Source organism: Triticum dicoccoides, chromosome 1A, assembly GCF_002162155.2.
Source record: "Triticum dicoccoides isolate Atlit2015 ecotype Zavitan chromosome 1A, WEW_v2.0, whole genome shotgun sequence".
In the NCBI taxonomy this organism is placed as follows: Eukaryota; Viridiplantae; Streptophyta; class Magnoliopsida; order Poales; family Poaceae; genus Triticum; species Triticum dicoccoides.
Genome location: NC_041380.1, coordinates 135,426,317 through 135,447,956, shown reverse-complemented (window position 1 = coordinate 135,447,956; position 21,640 = coordinate 135,426,317). Strand labels below are relative to the sequence as shown.

Here is a 21,640-nt window from a genome sequence, read left to right as displayed (position 1 = left end):
GGGGCGGCTTGCACCCGCGCCCGCCTGTGCGTGGCGGAGCTCGGTCGCGCCCGTCCGCCTGGGAGGCCGGGCGGCTGGTGGTGCGTGCCGGACGGTGGCGGGCATTCTCGATGGTGCTGGAGACGGTGTGTGGGGGGCGGAACAAGTGGATGTTTTCTAGATCGCAGGCAAAAAATTTCGCCGGCAGCCCCCCAAGGGGCGATAAAAATGCCTCCTGGGGGGCTCTACGGCTGGAGATGCCCTAAGGTCGTGGGCTTCCGGGTCGGTTTTTTTTATCGCCCGTGTTGATTCGGGTTAACTGGAACAATAGGACTGCGTGTTCGATTCGGTTTAACTTTTTTATTTAGTAGAATCTCGCCCTCTTTATTCATTCAAAGCAATCATCATAGGTACAAGGTTTGGGTCATGAGGAATACCCAACCAAAGATGTCTACCTACTTCAAGATTACATGCAAACTTGGCGAGATTATGAGCCTCGAAATTAAAGTAACTTGGTTCGATTCGGTTTAACTGGAACAATAGGACTGCATGTTCGATTTGTTTGTTGCGCCAAACACGTTGAAGCCCAGTATGCTGTAGGTCACTTGTGTTCGGTCTGAGCGGACGAAATTTTGATGATAAGAAGAATAGTACCACCTCCAATGTAGAAAATAAATAGGTGAAAAAAATTGAAAGCGTAAATTCACCGAAAGAAGCGTATTGTGACGGTGAACCCATGAAGTCAATCTGTGCTTTATTATTAATAGTACAAATGCCCGTGCATTGCAATGGGCAAAAAAAGCAAAGCCTGCACCATGTGTCATTTCTTATAGCAGTTATGATAAACATCGATAATAAGATTACACTCTTATTGTTGTTCTGAACATAAAGTGTGGATGTGAAGAAGCTAGCCTAACTTCCTTCGTCTATGGAATAGTACAGTGGTGCATGAAATAGTTTGTCTATCATTTTTTTACTAGTCGAATGCCCGTGCGTTGACACGGGCTCTTGAAATATTTTGTAAGAGTTATATAAAGATAATGCATGTTAAATTTTACACATACAGACAATATAACACGGACACAATTAATTAATAATTGAAGTCCACTTCACTTGCAATGTCCACGAACTTTGTTTTCTTGGGGGCAGACATGATTATTTTGATGAGCGTAATATCTCTAGGGATACAAACATAGTATATCGACATGATACAAAAATGAGCCAAATTAGTAAACAAAATGAGTCAAATTAGTTGAATATAAAAGAAAATATGACAAAGGAAAGATCAATAATAATATTAAAAAATACCTTGTACGATAACATTGAAATTGGCATCCTTTTTTTTGGTTTGTTATGTGATATCACCGCTTTCACATCATTATGTTGTAAAAACTTGTGAATTTTTGGCCCTTTTCAACGGTGTCGCTTCGGAACCTTTATCGATGGATTTTTTTTGTGCATCTCCAAAATACATATCTATCTCTTCTATATTCTGAAAAAAAATACACCTTTTTGTATTATCATGTATCACTTTCTATCTCCGATGAAATATAAAGAAAATTTTCTACTGCATCATATAAATAAAAATATATAATGTATAATAAAAATAAAAGTGAAACTAACACAACTGTTTTATGTTGTAAAAAAGAAAACCTTTTTCATATTATTAAAAAAAGATGTTGCATTTCTCTTGGGGAAAACAACCAACAATAATGTTCATATATAAATAAGTAGTCATCTAAACTTTCTTAAATCATTTTAAATTATTTATATACGCTATGGAAAATTGTCCAACAAAAGATAAAAACATGCAAGCAAACCAACATAAACCAAGTATATTCGGTTTCTTCTCTCAATATTTTTGTGATACTCTCAATATATATAGTAAGTATAAAAATATTTATTTGTATGAACCATGTTTAATGTATAATTATATATATACTTTAAATTTTTTGTGAGGTATATATATACTTTAATTATCTATATTTTGTCGTAGAGCAAACGTTGCTGATCCAAGGCCCAAATTAGCTATCCAGCACGGCCCTACCAGCCCCCAATCTATAACACCTAAAAAAAGAAATTCTCAGAAAACAAAAGTTTGTTTCATTCGGCACCAAATGGAACGCTACCTTATCCCCCAGTACTCTCTCGGTCTCTCCTCTCCTCTCCACTCACTCAACCTCTCTCGCTCCCGGTCTCCCCTCCCTTCCCCCGGCGCATCCGCCGCGCGCGTCGATGAGCTCCTGCCGCAACCGTGCGACTCCGACCATCGACCACCGCATTTGTTGCATGCATCGGCAGTTGCCGCGCGACGAAGATCGCCGCTGGTCCTGCAACAGCCTCGGCTGGAGGAGGACGATAGGTACATGGCGAAGGACGCTCAAGTAAGAGGAGCGGCCCCAATGGTGGCGGCCTCGAGCACCGGGATAAGTGCAGGCTGGGGATGCAGGAGAGGTGCAGCGCGGGGCTCGGGGCTCCGACGAGCTGGGTGCGGCGCGACGGACGACGACGGACGCAGGGACTCATTGATCCGGGCGCTGGTGCTCAATCCGGTCCCGTTCCGGCCGGATCCGCGGCGGTGCTCATCTCCGGCGAGGTGGCCGGTGACTCGCGGGCCGACGGCGGCGCAAGACCACGGGAGGAGCTCATCTCACGCGAGGTCCTGTTGGCTTCGGTTGCCGGTGGCTTACGCAGGGGTGGCGGGGGTCCAGCATCATGGAGCCTCTTCGAGGGCGAGGAAGCAGACGGTGACGATAACTTTGAGGCCGGCGGGGGCACCGTCTCCGCGTTCGATGGTCGTGGTGAACGCCGTGGGCTCCAACGCGGCCGCCGTTGGCTCTATCCCCTACCGGTAATTCTCCCTTAGTTTTACCCCTTGAAATTGCCATGATTATCCGAGGGAGAGGCACAACCTTTTTCTTTTTGAGATTCAGAGTAGTAAAGCTGCTCTGCTGAAACCATAAATTCAGAGATCATAAGCGGGCGGAGGCAGTCCGGTACGTCCGCAATCCTCTCCTGGTGTTCTGAATTCTTGGCCAACGCTGCAAGCTCATCAGCAAGGGCATTGCACAATCTCCCCACGCTACTGATACTATGATCCGAAAAGTTTGTTAGTGCTTGCTTGATGTCTCTTAGCAGTCCATAGCAGGGGGAGAGGGACTGCTTCCCTGTCATCAGTTCCTTAATCCGAATTTGGCAGTCAAATTCCAAAATCACGGGGCCCTGTAGATCCTTGAGAGCATGCAACCCAATGAGGGCTGCTTTTGCTTCGGCCTCCTCAACACCTGCGACAGCACCTGCAGAATATTCAGAATACCTCGCAAGAACTACACAACATTTAGATAGAAATAACAACATGCCCTCTGCCGTCCCTTGCGACGGCATCTGCAGAATATTTACCCTTTTGCTCCAAGTACGAGGCTACAGAATTTAGTTTGATTGATCTCAAGGCCGGCTCTGTCCAATGCAAGTGCTGCGTGGTGGGGCAGCGGGGCTGCTGTACCACAATTGCACCCACACCTTTTCCTGCTTCATGATCGCCACTCATTGCCGCTGATTTAAATTCTTCAGAATACCTCGCAAGAACTGCACAGATTCCATAATCGATTCTTTGCCCACACTGCGAATGCAGTCCTCACGCAGGCACAACCTTTTTTTGTGGTATTCATACAGATCAGTTTGTATATACTTTGCAGATTGCTTGGCAATTTTTGTATCTATTCATGTGACTGTCATAGTGGGTTAGTTTCCGATGCTTGACAGATGAATTATGTATATATTTTTCGGTCCATTCTCCATAAACAAATCTCTCCATCTGAAAGTCACTCTGAAAGTCACATCTCTCCATCTCCATAAACAAATCATATCACAGGAACATACATCTAGTATGAAACTTCAGAAAGGGAAATAGATTGAATTAAATTCCAATCCGGGTGGCAGCCACCTCTGAGATATCCACCCTTACAAACGACCAATCCTCTGATTTTTGTTGTTGCAAACTGCACTAAAGAGCTTTTTGAATGGCATGGTCGATCAAAAGGCCCTGGAAAAATATCCCAAACAATATCGATAGATTGATGTGCAGACGTGAACATATTTAAAGGGCGGGGAAGACGAACCAGCAGTAGTCTTCTCTGTGATCATTTGCGTAGCCACCTTCTTGACCTCATCTTCTGTGAGCATCCCATCAATGTTCATGTTCCACCTGTTAATGTGAGACACCCAAAGGAATTTTTTTATCAGTATGTTAGATTTACTTAAACTGAACATAGCTTAGTCCAAGATGTGGTCAGTAATCTCCGTCTAGACCTCTCTGAGCCGATCCTTGTTAATGCCTTCATCCGGCTCAATGTTCCTCTGCCTCGACATATCCAGAACAGCTTGTCAGCAAACTCCTTGGAGTTCTCCATGCCTTGGATCTGAGAAGCATGCCCAATAGAAAATTTAACAATTAAATGGCACTGCAAAAGTAATTAGAAAGTATAACACATTTGCACAATTACTGTATCATGAAACCTGTAAAAACTCAGTTACTGGACGGGCATACAAACTGAAAATCCTACTGTTTTATATAATCTTCACATTCCATTCATCAAGCAGATAGTAGCAATCATTCTAATAAATTGAATCAAAACTTGGAGACTCCCAATTACGAAAAGCACAAGCGGTGAACAAACTGAAAGTTAAGTTGGCTGAGATGGTTGTGCCCTCCAATTGCAGTCTGATGGATCGTGGGTACTATTACCCTTGTTCGCGACATATTTTTCTCAATCCCCACCTTTGTTTTCCGCCATCAGTCATTAAAAAATCAGGAGTGCGGGCAATCAAGGGATTTGGCGGGAGTGTGGGCGATCACTGGATTAGTGGGGACATAAGCAAACAAGGAATAAAAAGGCAGTTCGAGCGGACGTACAACCAACATAGGATTCAGATCCGATGGCAAAGGATCCGTTCGGATCTATTGCAAAATTCCTGTGTTTAGATTTTTTGCGTTTTTGTATAAAAATATTTTATATATTAATATTAAACATATATAAACAAGAGTGGAACAACGAACTATTTTTTCCACCCACACAGCCTTGCCCCCTCCTAAAAAAAGTCTTATCCCCTAAAAAAGCATGCTTATCCTCGATGCACAGGACATCGGCTAGTTCCTCTCACTCTCTCCCCCTCATAGCCACTCCAGTCGATGGCGCCCCTCCCATCGACGGCGTCGCCCGACCCTTCCTCTCCCCGCCAGGGCGTTGCCCCGCCATCTCTCCTCCACGCCACAGCTCCGCCCGCACAATCCTCTCCCTGCGACGGCGTCGCCGGCCTCCTTCTCTCCCCGTCAACATCTCACGCCGCCGTGTCGACGCCAATCCCGCGCGCCCGCCGGTCTGGCATCCTGGGCAGCCAGAACCAGATGGTAGTTGCAGAAGGGCTCACGGCTCTCCGTACATGCCGGCCACGTAGCTGTACCATCCGGATGTGGGTGGGAAGACCACGGCGCCCTTGTCGTCGACCCCTGTCTTCTACCCCACTCAAACTGCGCTGAGCACAGTCGCACTGCTGCCTCGTCGATCTCCATGATAGGCCACCCCAGGCCGATAGGTATTGCACCAATGTAGCCAATTAACCTCTGAATTTCCAAAGTGTAGAATACTTCTTTTCATGCCTTCATATTTTTGGAGAATACAATGTTGTTCTGAAGTACCACCAGGCTAGTTCAGAAAACTGGTATCAGTTATTTGCGCAATGTATTCACATATGCCTCTTCTACTGTACAATGTTCTTTTTCCTTGTGAGCTATTGATCGCAATGTTTGACTAAAATGGATTCAAGGATATACATAAGCATATGAATGCAGACATACAGATGCATTATCCGGAAAAGGAAAGATTCAGAAGTATTAGAGATGCCATCTGTTGAAGCTAGACATAAGTACCTGAAATACATTGGAGCCATGCTCTTCATGATATAATAGACAGCTATGTATCATCTTCCAGACACAACTAAAATTTATTTGCTAAACAAGCAGGGCATTACTCAAGTGAGCTGATGAAGTAAGAGGAATCCAGAGGCGTGGGATTTGCACTGTGTATCATTTTAAGCATGGTTGGCCGCATCGTTGGCTCCTCTTGAAAGCACATGTACTACTTGCACCAAGAGGTAATTTCCAGTTAAATTCTCTCCCTTACCTTAGTTAATAGCCTGGGTTAAAACCGTAGTTCCTGTTGTTAGCTAGATTTTTGTGTGCTAACACCATTGTGTTTAAGAACATGTTGTGATGTTCGTTCTGATTTGTATATAATTTTTGTATTTCTGCAGCAAGAATTTAACAGTAGAAAAGCCGTATCAACTATATGTATGCCCCAATGCGATCAACAACAAAAAATTATGCTCGCAATTACCTGGCACGGGCACTGGAGTCATTTGGGAAGGATGCTCAAGATTAGGAATGTCACCAAGAGGGGCTCGGCTAGAGTTATCACCAAGAGGGGATAGGCACAGATTTGTCGCCTCCATATCTTCAAGCGTCATGGTCTGTCGGCGCTTGTAACGAAATAAAATAAACCATTATTATTTCTGTGAACTGTACACATTAAATATATACTGGGCCAAAATCTAACTTTGAAGCATGCGATCAGGTTAGGCGAGATAATCTACATCTGCACTATTAGATTAGTACATTGTCATACTTTGCTTCAATGAAAAACACAGCATCAGTGATACAACTTTGTTTCACTAATTGATCAGTACATATGTTTTTCAACCATTAGGTTTTTGACCAGGTATATTTGTCTCGAATGGAAGGACAAACACAAAGAACCATTACATCAAGAAGCTATCAAGCTTGAGGGTCTCACATATTTTCACGACGCTTTCTGAAGTGTAAGTTACTAAGTTGAAATCTGTTCTCTCAGCACTATTTTATCATGTATGATATTTTTATTCTTTCTTTCCCAGAACTTATCTCTTTCCTTGTGTTGGAAATGATATTTTATATGGTTACTTGACGGTATGAGCCAGAGCTATTTCCTAGTCTGATTTCTCCTGGGTGTACTCTGCTTTCTGATGTCTGATTTGATGACAAGAATATTGTGTCGACGGTCAGCGCCTGGATTGTAAATTGGACTTAAAAGCAAATAGCTCTTTAGGCACGTAATGCAGATTATAACCCCAAGGTAAAATCATTAACCTAATGCATTCTTCATGATGTTGGCTTTTTCCCCTTACTGGGCCTGTGATGCTATATTTCCAAAAACATCCAAATTTTATCACTTTGGTAGCATCCACATGGCTTTGTGAATCCTGCTGTGTAGATGGTGGATAGCCTGGTAAAAGAGTAGAGACTTTGTACATGGGCTCTTTTGTGTACGTACCCTTCTGAATTCGTGCTCATTCGCTGAGAAATTAGAGAACAACAACTTACTAAATAGTTTTTGATCGAATGGTGACTTGAGACTCTCTACCTGACTACCGTTTAGGCTTTAGCGTGACGGTAAAGGTAATTCAAACATGTAAACGGTCAACTAATAATATGAAGGGTTTTTTTGCGGGTAATAATATGAAGGGTTATACCACAGAAAAGTCATTATACCTGGAAGCTGACAATCAAGCAATAACCTTAGGGATTATACAACTAAAGCATGCGTGACATCCACCTAAACAAAATTTAGACATGTACATTGCACACACAACCAATTGCTGCAGGTCAAATGTGATGTGATGACGTGACTGCAAAGTTAATGTGTATGACTGCAAGAAACAAGACCGTAATGTATATAACAATAATAATAAAACAAAATGTGAAATACAAACCATCAATGCATCCACAGACGAAAAGAAATATGAATAGCTTACTCACCCCCATCGCTATTGGCGTCGATTTGTTTTAATTTAATTTTTGGGCTCCTTGTTTCCTGCATCCCACCGTAATTCTGTTTAGATGTATATATGCATGCACGCAGCACCAAGCATTTGCATCAATATGTTTCAGATGATGATTGTGCACATGCATACCTCGTTGGGATAAATCTACCCGTGGTACGCCACAGCAGCTGGAGGTTGGTCTGGCTCGCAGGGCCATCCGCTTGTGCAGGTAGCAGTCATACGTCCGCCGCTGCACAACCTCATTAGCGTTTTTTTACTATCTATCATTTTTCAAAGTCAGCAAACATCTTATACTGCTAGTAGGAGTATTTGACTGACTCACTCCGGCAGGAAAGGAGTGACATCAAACTAAAGAGAACCAAGTTGTGTCCAGAACAATAAATACGTCCAGAGAAATCTAGATTTGATGAGATTAGATGAGATGTGCACAGGGGGTAGGAAGCTCACCACACCCACGTGAGGGGGGCAGGGTAGGAGGAAGCAGAGCCATGAGGGAGGGAGGGAGGGCTCGTGCGTTCGGTCGTCCAACTGCTGCTGCAGCTGCAGGTTGTGCGTCCAGATCCGGGGCAGTCATCCTGCACACAAAAGAAAAGAAACCAAGGAAGGAATCATGAGCAGGGGGAGATGATGAATGCGAGGAAGAACGTCCGCAGGTACACACTCAACATAGCCGTCACCGGAGATCTGCGGTCGCCGACGCGCGTCCTTGAAGGTTGAGGCGTCGTCCCGGGTAGGGTTTGGGGCGTCTCCGTCCGTCCATGGCTGCTGCCGGGCCGCGTCGGACCTCCATGGCCGACCTCCCTCGAGGACGGACGCGGATTAGGTCGACGACAGCGCGCTGATGCCGCCGTGGATCTGGGCACTCCCTCTCCCTTCCCTTCCCTTCCCTTGCCTTCCCTTCCCTTGGGAGAGGAATAGAAGGTTGGGGGCGGCGGCGCAGGGGGGCGAGGAGATCGCCGGCGGCGGGGTTGGGTTGGGGTGCGGCGGCGGCTGCGACTGGAGACGGGAGATGAGGTAGGGCTAGCGAGGGATTGGTTCTGTCGCGACGGAAAAACCAGCGGAGGGGAGGTGGTGGACGGAACCAAAATAACCTACGACCTCCGTTCCAAAATAGGTGACTGGGTCATCTATTTCAGAACGGAGGGAGTAAGAAGGTGAACCCTCCTGTGAAAAAAAATCAAACGAAAATGATGGGACGAAAATTGACCGGCGGAAACTACCAACTGCTTCATTAGGAGTAGAAATGTTTTGTTATTAGAGTTGGAACATGTGCCGCCACCACACACAGGCGCACCTTTCCTTGCGCCCGATCCCCTTGCTGCGTCCGCACCCCGCCCCTCCGGCCGGTGAACCCTCCTGCCTCCTCCACGCCCGCTCTCCCTTTCCCCAAGCTCGCCTCACGCCCGACCTGCATCGCCTCCATGACTCGAGCCGCCGCTGGAGACGGGGAGCCATCGTCCGTGCCCGGATCCATCCAATCCCGGCGTCACCACCAACATCGCCGACCCGCATCCCGTGATTCGGCCGGCGGCTGTTCTTCGGCTGCCTAGGAGGGGCGGCAGCGCCACCCCGCTGTCCCTCGTGCTCCTTCTGATCCAGTTTGGTCGGCAAACTCATGCTTTCTTTGTGATTCGTGGTGTTGGGGCCATCTCCTGTGCGCATGGAGAGGTGTTTCTTTGGAACGGATGTAATCTTAAAGTATGCTTCATCCTCCGCACCTTTTTTCCGGTCGCTTGATGAATCATCCATGGGTGTGTATATGAATCAGTGAGATTAAGCGGAAATAAGCGATGTGGGATTATTATTATTTAGTTGAACAAGCACCGGAAGAAATCACGTGCGTGCAAGGCCCAAATCATCAAAATATAAACATGCATGAGGGCCCAAAGGCTGACGACCAGGACGTTTCTTAGGTTGGACGATTTAGGGCCCATGGAAACGACAAGAGCTATACGGACAGCTCGGAAACAATTGTCACCAGAAAACGAAACGGTTTTAGTATCATCTCGAATATGTTTAAAATTTGAACTGAAAGCGTAAAATCACGGGAAGGAGCATATTATGACGGTGAACCCACGAAGTCAATCCGTGCTTTATTATTAGAGAGAGACTAGCAAATATGCCCGTGCGTTGCAATGGGTGAAAAACTATTATCCCCGCATGGCTGCATCCTCCAACTAAATGAATATGTTGTCCAAGATTGAAGAATAGATATGGAGATGTAGTAGAGATACTTTTTTTTGAAATTATATGCTAAAATTAGATAAGGACTTTTAAAAGGCAACTAAGACTAAAATGGCTACTCCCTTCATTTATAAATAAATATGTCTTAAATAAATATGTCTTTTTAAAGAGTTTAATATAGACTACATACAGACATGTAGTAATTTTATAAAAGCATACACGGTTGTCATTTTTATCCTATAAAGGAAGCCTCTATACACTGCAAGTATCAAAGTCATTGTCTCCAAGCTTGATGTCCCTCTAGCCCTAAAGTACGTCTCCAACAAATGAACAAATTAAAATTAATTGGTCTCACATATGAGAAAGTGTTGTAGTTGGTTATGTTTGTTAATGGATCGATTAGAAGCAAACAGATCCGATACAGTCGAACAACACAATATGATAAGTCAAAAAAATCAAATCACTATTTGGAAGTTAAGGTTTTTTTGGCACAAACATGTGAGACGTGTGGTTTGATGTGTGCTCATATGCGCTATGTGAGACGATCTCAGGGCAAGGCCCAAAAATTTTGCGACGTGGTTCCCCGAATTAGTACCACCTCGCATAGATGTTTTAAATTCAAACTGAAAGCATAAATTCATAAGAAAGAAAGCATATTATGACGGTGGACCCACGGAGTCAATCCGTGCTTTATTATTAGGGATAGACTAGCACATATGCCCGTGCGTTGCCATGGGGAAGCAAATCCTCTCATGCTTCAAGCGACCCACCCGTCTTACACCATGGTCATATTGTCCACCTATTCACGACAAACCTCATAAAATTCAACCCGATGAGGTATCACATCCGTCGCACGCTGCTGTCGCAAGCCCCTCTAGTCGCAATAAAAAAAATTCCTGCACTGTCCTTCAAAAAACAGAATGCATGTAAACTGATAAATATCTACCTAATAAAATGTTGCAATGAACAAGCCGAATTATGTGGCCTATCCTAGCTAAATTTTGGCTATATTAAGAAAAAAATTTAAGATAGCAAAACTTTGATCAGCTGTTAACACTGAGATGTTTGGGAATGAGAAGATACATCTCTATTTTCGGACGGAGGGACAAGATACACAACCACCAATCAACAACGTGCATCAAAGTTGATCATTATTTTTTTCTTATTTCCCTTCCGTGCATTCTATCCAATTATATCCGCTGTATATATATTATAAGCAATTCCTTCCTTCCTTTCTTATTATCCGCCGAAATTGAGGATTGAAATCATTTTATTTCCCTTCCTTGCATTATATGCATGTCGTGCTCTTTCCTTCAGAACTCAATTCCTTTCTTTTCTTATTTCTCTCACACGTGGGCATCTTATTTCCTTCCTTCCTTTCTATGGATGCCGTTCTCTTATTTCCTTCCTTTCTTTATATGCATGTCGTCCTCTTTCCTTCCTTCGTTTATTTATTCCCGGGATAGCTCCTTGATACATCGAAGATCAAAGGCGTATATAAATTGAGTGGATTAGACGAAAGAAGGCGAGGTGGGACTATTTAATAAAAGAACAATTTTATCTACAGAAAATACTGGGATAGCTCGGTTGGTTGCAACGATTGATCTGTGAGAGGGAGGTCGCAAGTTCAATTCTCTACAAGAGCAAATATTTTTACCTTGTCTTATGTGGGCCTTCTTTCTTGGGCCACAGCGCCAAGTTGGGCTGTGAAGCCCACTGGGCGTGTAACTCGGATCGAAGCGACGACCAAATTTACGTTCGGAGGAAGATCTTTAGTGCGTACCCCCAAATTAGTACCACCTTGTTTATATTACGATTTTGTCCATACAAATTGTAAAAGTGTATTATGACATGAGAAGAAAGCGTATTGTGACGGTGAACCCACGGAGTTAATCCGTGCTTTATTATGAAAAAAATGATGAAAAAATGATGACTAGTACAAATGCCCGTGCGTTGCACCAGGCAAAAAGAAGGCGATACAACGTAATATCATTAAGCACCATTTATTATATCCAATAACAAAAGAGTATGTGTGTTGCACCGCGGGACGTTTGTGCTTCGCTGCAGAGAAAACACCACATTTTTTTTTTCAAAAAACCTGCTCTGGGTAGTTGCAAAGAATTTTGTACATAGTTGCAAAGAATTCAGTACATAGCAAGATAGGTACACACCTGCTGGAAAGTATCTAAAACTGAAAGAAGAAAAGCAGCGAGGATGTACGCAACATGTTCCCTAAGCAGGGTCTCCACCTTACCACCAGCAAAGAAGAATCCCTGGTCCTCACAGTCTTTCATGTGTCGTCCGACTCTTTCTTCCCCAAGGTCACATCTGTATCCATTTTCTACCAATTTACAGAAAATGGAATATCCTTTTTATCTAGTACCAATTTACAGAGAACGGAAGTATGCTACTTTCGAACACTGCGTGCAAGAACTCTTCCACAACATAGCCATGATCAGTACACCAATCTAATACTGAAACTTATTCATACATGTGCCAATCTGTGCGACTCAAACAACAATCATGTACATGTATTAGTTCTAATTTCACTTGCTAGGATCAGAGGTAACTAACCAGCAAGAGTTATTACAGTAGCTTGAAATGAAGCATTGCTAGCCCCTACAATCAAATTTGCCGACATCCATAGAGCATATATAGTCGATAAATACTCTGATTTTCTCCAGGGATTAATTTTTTTTTATCTAATAAATTGTTGGTTGAGATGGATGTGTGGCCACACGAGGAAGGATCGAGTCCGGAATGATGATATACGAGATAGAGTTGGGGTAGCACCAATTGAGGAGAAGCTTGTCCAACATCGTTTGAGATGGTTTGGGCATATTCAGCGCAGGTCTCCAGAAGCTCCAGTGCATAGCGGACGGCTAAAGCGTGCGGAGAATGTCAAGAGAGGGCGGGGTCGACCGATTTTGACATGGGAGGAGTCCGTTAAGAGAGACCTGAAGGATTGGAGTATCGACAAAGAGCTAGCTATGGACAGGGGTGCGTGGAAGCTTGCTATCCATGTGCCAGAGCCATGAGTTGGTTGCGAGATCTTATGGGTTTCACCTCTAGCCTACCCCAACTTGTTTGGGACTAAAGGCTTTGTTGTTGTTGTTGTTGTTGTTGTTGTTGTTGTTGTTGTTGTTGTTGTTGTTGTAATAAATTGTTGATTCATCATGGTCCAGCATAAAAAAAAGTGGAAGCTATAATCTGTTATCTAATAAAGTGGTTCAAGGTGTCAAACACAATATGAATTTTGAAACAGTTTCATTGCACAGGAGCAGATGGCCTGCAGTTATGTTTGTGAAATTTACTGGCTAGAAAAAAAATGTGAAATACCAAATTCTAAATAGCTCGGCATCAGGAGAGGCAGCACCTCATCATATATTGGGTCTTTAACAAAATCAAAGACATAGTAAGAGTATTCCTGAGCTCCTACAGTCATACATACTTGAGCTAGCTGATAGTAACACAAATAAATTTAAGAATTCAGTAGCCATGCATGATCAATAGAATGCAGTAGCCAGTAATTTCATGTGACGGTAGTTAGTCATGGTCTCATTGAGTTTCTACATTAAATTTCCATCGTTCGTGTCAAATGCCTAAGCATGAGACCTGTCTGTCTGTACCTAGCTACAAAACAGCTGGACAAACACGCAACATCGGTCAGAGTAAATTGAAATTTTAGCAGTGTAAATATAGCTGCCATATTGATCCTTGATTTTTTATTTTTTACTTGCATATTGATCCTTGCTTTGAAACTTTAGACATAGATCAGTTGAGGAGCTACAACTATTTGTCAGGCTCTTCCGACAAAAGAACTGTCAGTCATGCTGATGCTTTGTGCGTACTACATGCATGCTCGCTGTATATCTACGCCGCCCAGGAGCTCATGCGACCGCACCTGGCTACGAGAGCATATGCGTGCATGATCGCCACGCGGATGTGCAACGTGCATCTTAGCGTGGCAGCTTCCATCACCGAGCTTTACCCCCGGGGTGAACACAATGCACGCTGGCCTGCACCTTGGTACTCCACGGCTTCACACACGCAGCATGCCGGTTCGATTGCGGCGCCCTTATTCATGCACTATCGTGGCTGGCCAGGTTCAACGATGGCAACCTGCTTCCGTGGGTCGGCGTGGCATGCTCTGACGGGGTTCGATGGCGGCAGCCTCTTCTGTGCTCTCGTCTCCGTCAAGCGTCGGCACCCTCGTACATGTCAGCTACACCGTCAAGCGGTATGGATGTACTCGCGAATGATGAGCGACTTGGCCAGGGTGCAGCCGTCGACGATGAGCACGGAGACCTTGCATCCATGGATGGGGTTCAGTAGTAGTCGGCCCCGACTGGTACGTGCATGAGATCGATCCAGCCTACTTCATCGGGCCCGACCTCGCCTGTGAAGCGCCCGTCTCCTTGCCACAGCAGGGAGGATGGTGCTGGATCGGGTCTGGTATGCTTTGCCGTGCTTGACCTAATCTCGGCAGCGCCATCTCCTTGCCGTCTCAGGGAGCAGGGGGCTGGATAACGACGAACGAAACGGACGTCAAGATCGAAAAGAGGAAGGCTACTGCCGATGGATTCGTTGGGATGCCGGTGAGGGAGACGACGACCAGCCGGCGGCAGCGAGCGGCGGACGTGCTTAAGACGCCGCTATGTGTTTGTGGGAGGAGCCGAGGAGGGGCTCCCAGACGCTCACAGGAGAGGCGACGGCGGTAGATGTAGTTCCTGATGGGATCGGCCTTGGCGTACGCCTCCTTGTGACCTCGTCCGCCTCCGCAGGATTCACCCGTCCCCTTGTCTCTATCTAAATATCAGAGGCGTTAGTTAAGGCAGACTCCAAGTCAAATCAGGGTCCACATAATCAGGGTCACCTCATGAGGAAACATTGGTTCAGTAAGAAGGAAAGAGCACAAAGAGCTATGAAAATTCACATCAAAGTAATTTGATCTCACAAGAGAAGTTGAACAAGCTAGTTAAGCATAGTGGCAAGCTCATGAATGTATCGCCCCATCTGCCTGCATGAGATGGGCTGCAGAAAATGAATTGATTGTATCATGGGATTGGAGCTACATCAACATACTGAAGATGTAAAGATAACTGGAAATATATATCAACCTATCATGAGTGTGAGAGAAGTGAAAAATAAGGAATTGATGGTAAAAATTGCCACCATTATAATTGTCATTTATGATCTTACTGCAAAAAGTACGAGGGTGAGCAATCAAAAAGAAAAATCATGCATACTAATAGGAAAATTGCAGAGCCATCATTAAACCTATATTTCTACGAATGTGAATAAAAATGGGAAGAACAATACCAATATTTTTTGCTGAAATTAATGAATGGATTGTCCCAATTTAACTTGAAGGATGAAACTTTCCAAGTTTGGATGCCCCAAAATTGTACAGAAACTAAATCAATAAAAATGGTCGTGCTAAAAGACATCATCTTTGAGAACTCCTTTATTCAAGGCAGCCTACTGGTTGTGCTTCAATTGGACCAGGTGATGAGCAGCAACAACGTTTGCAACCCATAATTGCTCACCTCCATGCAAGAACCAAGAACCAACACTTATGTACATACTCATTACTCGGTACATATCCTATAACAAGTTAATGTTATGTCATTATAAAACTTGGTAGAGTCTAGTAATACTTGGATAGAAAAATAAATGCTCTGCAAGCATACAGCTGAATCAGAATACCTTATCAAACATGACTCTCTTTCTATTTCGCAGGTAAGTTGTGACAGCAATACAGTAGCCAAAAGTCAAACCCAATTAAGGTAATAATAAGTATGCTCCCCTCAGAAATACAACCTAAGCTCCTAAAGGAAAAGAAGAAACAATGGTCAGTCTCATGCAAGAAACTTTGAAGAAAAAGATGAGATGTACTTTCTCGACCTTTGGAAACAAAGATGCAGAAAAAGGAGGGACATACAAAGGTTATACATGTGGAAGTGCCATCAGACAGCTAGCTGGATCCCCTCCTCGTCAGGTCCAGTGTAGTGCAACGATGTCATTTAGGGGAGTATATCCAATGTTTAATCAACAGCTGACGCTGAGCTTAAATTGGTTGAGCAAGAGTGTTTGCACTGCAGCCTTGTTTTCAATCTCTGCTCATACTACCATTCCCCTTCCAAAACTAACCATCCTATCAACAGTTCTATGTTGCAATCCTTTTTATCCGAGCCATCTGCAGTTGAATCTTGGGCAGAGTCATGTGTGTGGCCGCCCTAATTGAGCATCAAAGCTGAGTCCAACATTTGTCGGGTGCCACAGCCGCCTCCTTCTCAGCACCATAGCGGATGTGCCTCAGGTTCCATCCCTTGTTGCGTAGTCAATGGCAGGGGACAGAAACAACATCTAAAACAGGGAATTGCATCCAATGAATATTAAGGGGATATATACCTCTGGTGTAGCCACCGGCAGCGACATTGGACGGTTGGACGGACGTTCTTGTTCCTCCGGCGAACTCGGCGTTTCTTCCTCCAGCGAACTCGGCGGCGACATTGGATGTTTCGAGGAAAATTGCAATTTCGACGGGATTTGATGGAGCTTCTGGTCCAAGGACGCAACCTGATGGAGATTCCGGCCGAGGACCCTTCCTTCTTATACCAGGCGACTCAAATCCGGGTAGGGAAATCCATTGATTGCAGTTGGAAAAGGACACGGTCTCCAATCACGACAAGGGAGCAGCAACTCGGACATTGGGAGGTGGCTGTGGCGGTGGATGGAGGACGCGAGCCTCGTCGCGGCCGCTCGCAGGGCCATGCCCTTCCTTTCCTTAGCAGCGCGAGATGGGGAGGGGGAGCACGGGAGCCGGGGAGTCCAGATCGGCGGCGGCCAACGCTGGTCAGGAGGAGTTCGTGCGTGTTGAGAGAAAGAAGAAGCAGATGTCCGCGTGTGCGTGCGCTTTCAGGAGTTTTTTTTTCAATACTGGACGACCCATAAGAGAAGGCCCATAATAAAAGGATCAATGTAAGAGAAGGCCCCCGTAATAAAAGGATCAATAGCATGAGCGAGCCTAACGTGCGACGTACTGAATTTTATTAGTATCATCTCGCACATATGTTTTAAATTCAAAGCGAAAGCGTAAATTCATAGAAAGAAAGCGTATTGTGACGGTAAACCCACGGAGTCAATCCGTGCTTTATTATTATTAGGGATAGATTATATATATTATTATTATTATTATTATTATTACTATTATTATTATTATTATTATTATTAGGGAGGGATTATTATTATTATTAGGGAGAGATTTTATCCATATAAATTGTAAAGGCGTATTATGACATGAGAAGAAAACGTATTGTGACGGTGAACCCACGGAGTCAATCCGTGCTTTATTATTAGGGAGCAAAAATACCCGTGCGTTGCAACGGGAGAAAATAACTTTCTTAACATAAACTAATATAATAATTGTTATTTAATTTTTAATTGACGTCAATTGAACATCAATAGTTCATGGATTTCCTAATTCTGGAAGAAAATGGGTTGAAGAAGTAGTGGAGTAATGTCAACTATTGATGTTCTGTTCATGGTGTGAGAGAGCTTTGGAAACTGTAATAACTTGAGGCTCACTAATCTAAACTCTTACGAACCATTCTAACAAAATGACACGAAATATTACATAAGAGCGACATTTCAATGACTACGTCGAGGTGATGATAAAATTTGCAACATCTAGTTCACGTCCGTGGATGGCATGGATCGCGGTGCACGGGAACAAAAATAACGGTCGGACCTGGGACATATCTAGGAGGTTGACGACATTTGGATAAGTATATTGGTGTGTGTAATTAAAAATTTATAAATTGAATGTGACGTAGGCTTGAGACGATTGACATAGAATGAAAGGTAAAATTAATCATTCATGAAGCGCGAGTCAAGCTCTTATTTATCTGAATGGATTTTTATTATTGTTGTGGTCGTATGTGTTCGGCTAAAAGAGGTCTAATTGTTGAAGGCGTGAAAAAAGCACAGTCGAATATCGGATATGTGCGTGCACGTCTATCATCCTGCATGTGTATACTTGCAACCCAAAGGTCCATCCTTCTTCCTTTTAGTTTGCCTCATCCTTTTCTTTTTAATAGGAATTAGACATCCCACAATTCCATTTTAGGAATTTATTCTTCCTTTTTAATTCGCCCAATCCTTCATTAACGCCCAAAGACAGACACAATTCCGTCGTGCTAGTGCGGCACACTGCTCCATTTATCATTTTTTGTTAGAGCATTCCAGCATCCAACTCTCCGCACCTCCAAATGATTCATCGGTTGTGAGTCCGGCCGGCAGGTTCACCCTCGATCTCCTTTAATACCCAATACGCCTCACATGTAATTTATTTTCTTAATCTTAAAGAGACAAGGATCAATTCTTTCCTTTAATAAACCACCATTAATTTATTGCCTTCAATATACAACCCCCAATTCCTTCCTTTTATACCACAATCCGGAAATCCATCCTGACTTTATTTTGTTCATATTCGGCCCTCAATCCCTTCCTTTAATAGATAAAGGTCAATTCTTTCCTTTAATAGACCACAATCAATTATTTCCTTCGATAGACAACCCTCAATTCATCTCACGGTCTCTTTTCTTATGTGTCTTGCTGATTACATTACACTTGCTAACATATATAAACTGGTAGGATTCTGTTTAAAGGAACAACGTGGGATTATTTAACATCAAATTTGGACGTCCGTTTGGTTGTTGGAGCTTTTTGTCGGGATAGGAGGTCACGAGTTGCTGCGGCCTTTTTTTCTCATGTTGTTCGTGGCCCAAAAAAGGCCTAGAAGTGTAGCGATTGGATGTTGATTAGGCCTAGCCGTGCATCTATGTGGTCCAATATGAAAATTTCCATTTTAATGTTTGGCTTGGATCTACTCGTGATATGGTTTGTGATATGGTTCATTTTAAGTTAAACCTTTCTTTTTACCAAAGTCGGCCAATAGTTCACATGGCTAGCCCAGCCGACTCACATCTAGGAGTCCAAGGTTCGAGTTCAGCGCCCGGCAATAATCTTTTTCATCTCTGTTTTACAGAATGTATTTTTTCTTCTTACGGGAAGGCATTGGTGGGATGGGCTGGTTACACGCCGGCTGATGGCCCATGATGTACACGCCGCCTCATGGCCATAAATAAAAGTGAATGATCGTGAGCTTGTGCAGAAAAATAGTACCACCTCGGGTAAATCATATGAAACAAACTAAAAGCATAAAATCATGGGAAAAAGCGTATTATGACGGTGAACCCACGGAGTCAATCCATACTTTATTATTAGGGAAAGATGATGTGGAGGAGTAGTACGATCCGAAAGTAGTACTAGTAATAGCAACAGAATGCCTCGGGACTTGGCGCACCGGTGAAACGTGCGGCAACAGGAAAACACGGTCTCGGCGACTTATGATTTGACCGCTCCCCAATCATACAACACACTGCAAAAAATTTCCTATCGGTTCCTGCGACATAATCTTTGTACAGATCGGTTTTCAACCTGCAGCAGCGGCGGCGCACCTGACGCCATCTTAACTTTCTTGAACTCGAACCTTCGTCTGTCAATTGTGAGCTTCTTGATCCCTAAAGGAGATCCCTTCAAGAACTCATCACCACCGTGTGCGAGCCCCACGGTGGGCGCCAACTGTCGTGGAATTGTCACGGCAGATGTCCTTAGTGTCAGGACTTAGTCGCGAAGTCAACGCATCTATGTGGTAGCTTGAGAGGGGTTGAGCGGAATCGAGAGACACGACCCAAGACAAGGGTTTAGACAGCTTCGGGCTCCGGGAAACATCATCCGGTAATAACCCTACATGCTGTTTGTGGCTAGGTCTCATTATGATAATGAGGGAGTCGCCGGTAGGCTGGCTCTTTGTGTCTAGCCCTAAAGATTATTTTCTCTCCCACTTTGGGGAGCCCTGCCCCTCCTTATATATGTTGAAGGGGCAGGTTACATGTGGAGTCCTAGTAGGACTAGGACTAGTCTATCATTTCTCATAAGTTGAATACAAGTCCGGGTCTTGTTTCTTCATAAAGGAAATATTCCTCATGCCTTCCGTCTTAAGCCGACCCACAATAACATGAGCCGGCCTACTGGGACTTGCGCCCTTGTGATCCATTTGACTCGCCGTCGGGGCCATCATTAAGTCACCAGGCTCGTGAGTTGTCACACCAGTGAACCGCCAGACCTGTGAGTCACCAGTCCTCCGGCGGGTTACGATGAAGCGCCAAGTCCGGCCGGGTCATACTTCCGGCCGGGTCATGCCGCGGGGTATATCCCCGATAGGAAGATTCACAAAGATCCGGTCGGAAGGGCTTGAGAATCAAACTATTGCAGTAAGACTTCCTGCTCAATGCGTCAGCAATGACATTGGCCTTGCCTGGAGTATATTAGATACTCGTGTTATACTCTCGAATCATTTCGACCCAACGAGTTTGCTTGAGGTTGAGGTTGGGCTGAGTGAATATGTACTTGAGACTCTTATGATCAGTGAAGATGTCCACTTTTCTTCCCAACAAGAGGTGTCTCCATGTTAAAAGAGCATGGACAACTTCCGCCAACTCGAGGTCATGAGTGGGGTAGTTCTTTTCGTTGGGCTTCAACTGGCGAGAGGTATAGACGACAACTTTCTTCTCTTGCATTAACACAACACCGAGACCTCGAAGGGAAGCATCACCGAAAACCTCGAATGGTTTGGATTCATCAGGAGGAGTCAAAACTGGAGGTGTGACTAACTTCTCTTTGAGGGTGTTGAAAGCGATGTCACATTCAGGCGTCCAGACATACATCACATGCTTCTGGAGGAGGTTGGAAAGAGGCTTCGCGATCCTAGAGAAATTCTCAACGAACCTTCGACAATAGCTTGCGAGCCCAAGGAAGCTCCGGAGTTGCTTCACATTCTGAGGTGGTTCCAAATTCACAATTGCAGACACCTTCTCAGGATTAACAGCTATGCCTTTGGCGGAGATGATATGCCCAAGGTAGAAAACCTCATCGAGCCAAAACTCGCACTTTGAAAACTTCGCATAGAACTGATATTCTCTAAGTTTGTCCAGCACCAATCTCAAGTGCTTGGCATGATCCTCCTTGTTCTTGGAAAAGACCAAAATGTCATCGAGATAGACCAAGACAAAGTCATTTGTGTAGGGGTTGAAGATGAAGTTCATCATGCGAGAGAATGTTGGAGGAGCGTTGACAAGGCCGAAAGACATGACAGTGTATTCATACGAACCATAGCTTGTCCTGAAAGCTGTCTTGGGGATATCTTGTTCACGAATGCGAATCTGATGATAGCCTATACGGAGGTCAAGCTTGGAGAATACTTGAGCACCTTTGAGTTGTTCAAAAAGCTCGTTGATGTTAGGAAGTGGATACTTGTTTTTTATGGTCTTCTTGTTCAATGGATGGTAGTCGACACAAAGTTGGTCCGTTCCATCCTTCTTCTTGACAAAAAAGAACACCACATCCCCATGGAGAAGAACTTGGTCGGATGAGACCTATACGCTCTTGTATATCGAGTTGTTTCTTTAGCTCCTTCAACTCTTCTGGTCCAAGCTTGTAAGGACGTTTGCAAACAGGTTCCATGCCAGGCTCAAGA

At 44.3% G+C, this 21,640-nt stretch overlaps 2 protein-coding genes across 14 annotated transcripts; one reads left to right on the top strand and one right to left on the bottom strand.

Annotated features, from left to right (window-relative positions):
- Nucleotides 1–2,024: 2,024 nt before the first annotated feature.
- On the top strand, nucleotides 2,025–7,322 carry LOC119367052. 4 transcript variants are annotated; one of them, XR_005176182.1, is made up of 3 exons: nucleotides 2,025–2,830; nucleotides 5,999–6,129; nucleotides 6,753–7,322. XR_005176182.1 is itself a non-coding variant. In XM_037632691.1 (2 exons), the coding sequence occupies exons 1-2, from the start codon at nucleotides 2,097–2,099 to the stop codon at nucleotides 6,012–6,014; spliced, it is 750 nt and encodes a 249-aa protein (XP_037488588.1). In that variant the 5' UTR covers nucleotides 2,025–2,096; the 3' UTR covers nucleotides 6,015–7,322. The 4 variants fall into 4 exon arrangements, 1 of the variants encoding a protein (XP_037488588.1); XR_005176179.1 differs by having other exon boundaries at nucleotides 2,026–2,830; nucleotides 6,289–7,322; XR_005176184.1 differs by lacking the exon at nucleotides 2,025–2,830 and having other exon boundaries at nucleotides 6,289–6,852; nucleotides 6,928–7,322.
- On the bottom strand, nucleotides 3,793–8,954 carry LOC119367072. Of its 10 annotated transcripts, none has more exons than XR_005176203.1 (7): nucleotides 8,516–8,953; nucleotides 8,302–8,429; nucleotides 7,984–8,083; nucleotides 7,829–7,901; nucleotides 6,372–6,513; nucleotides 4,288–4,397; nucleotides 3,807–4,183 (listed from the first exon to the last, which is right to left on the bottom strand). XR_005176203.1 is itself a non-coding variant. In XM_037632707.1 (6 exons), exons 3-6 carry the CDS (start codon nucleotides 7,832–7,834, stop codon nucleotides 3,861–3,863), a joined length of 363 nt encoding a protein of 120 aa, XP_037488604.1. In that variant the 5' UTR covers nucleotides 7,835–7,901; nucleotides 7,984–8,429; nucleotides 8,516–8,949; the 3' UTR covers nucleotides 3,793–3,860. The 10 variants fall into 10 exon arrangements, 3 of the variants coding, with proteins under 3 accessions (XP_037488604.1, XP_037488599.1, XP_037488607.1); XR_005176201.1 differs by having other exon boundaries at nucleotides 6,372–6,504; nucleotides 8,516–8,951; XR_005176199.1 differs by having other exon boundaries at nucleotides 6,372–6,504; nucleotides 7,829–7,883; nucleotides 8,532–8,949.
- Nucleotides 8,955–21,640: the final 12,686 nt, after the last annotated feature.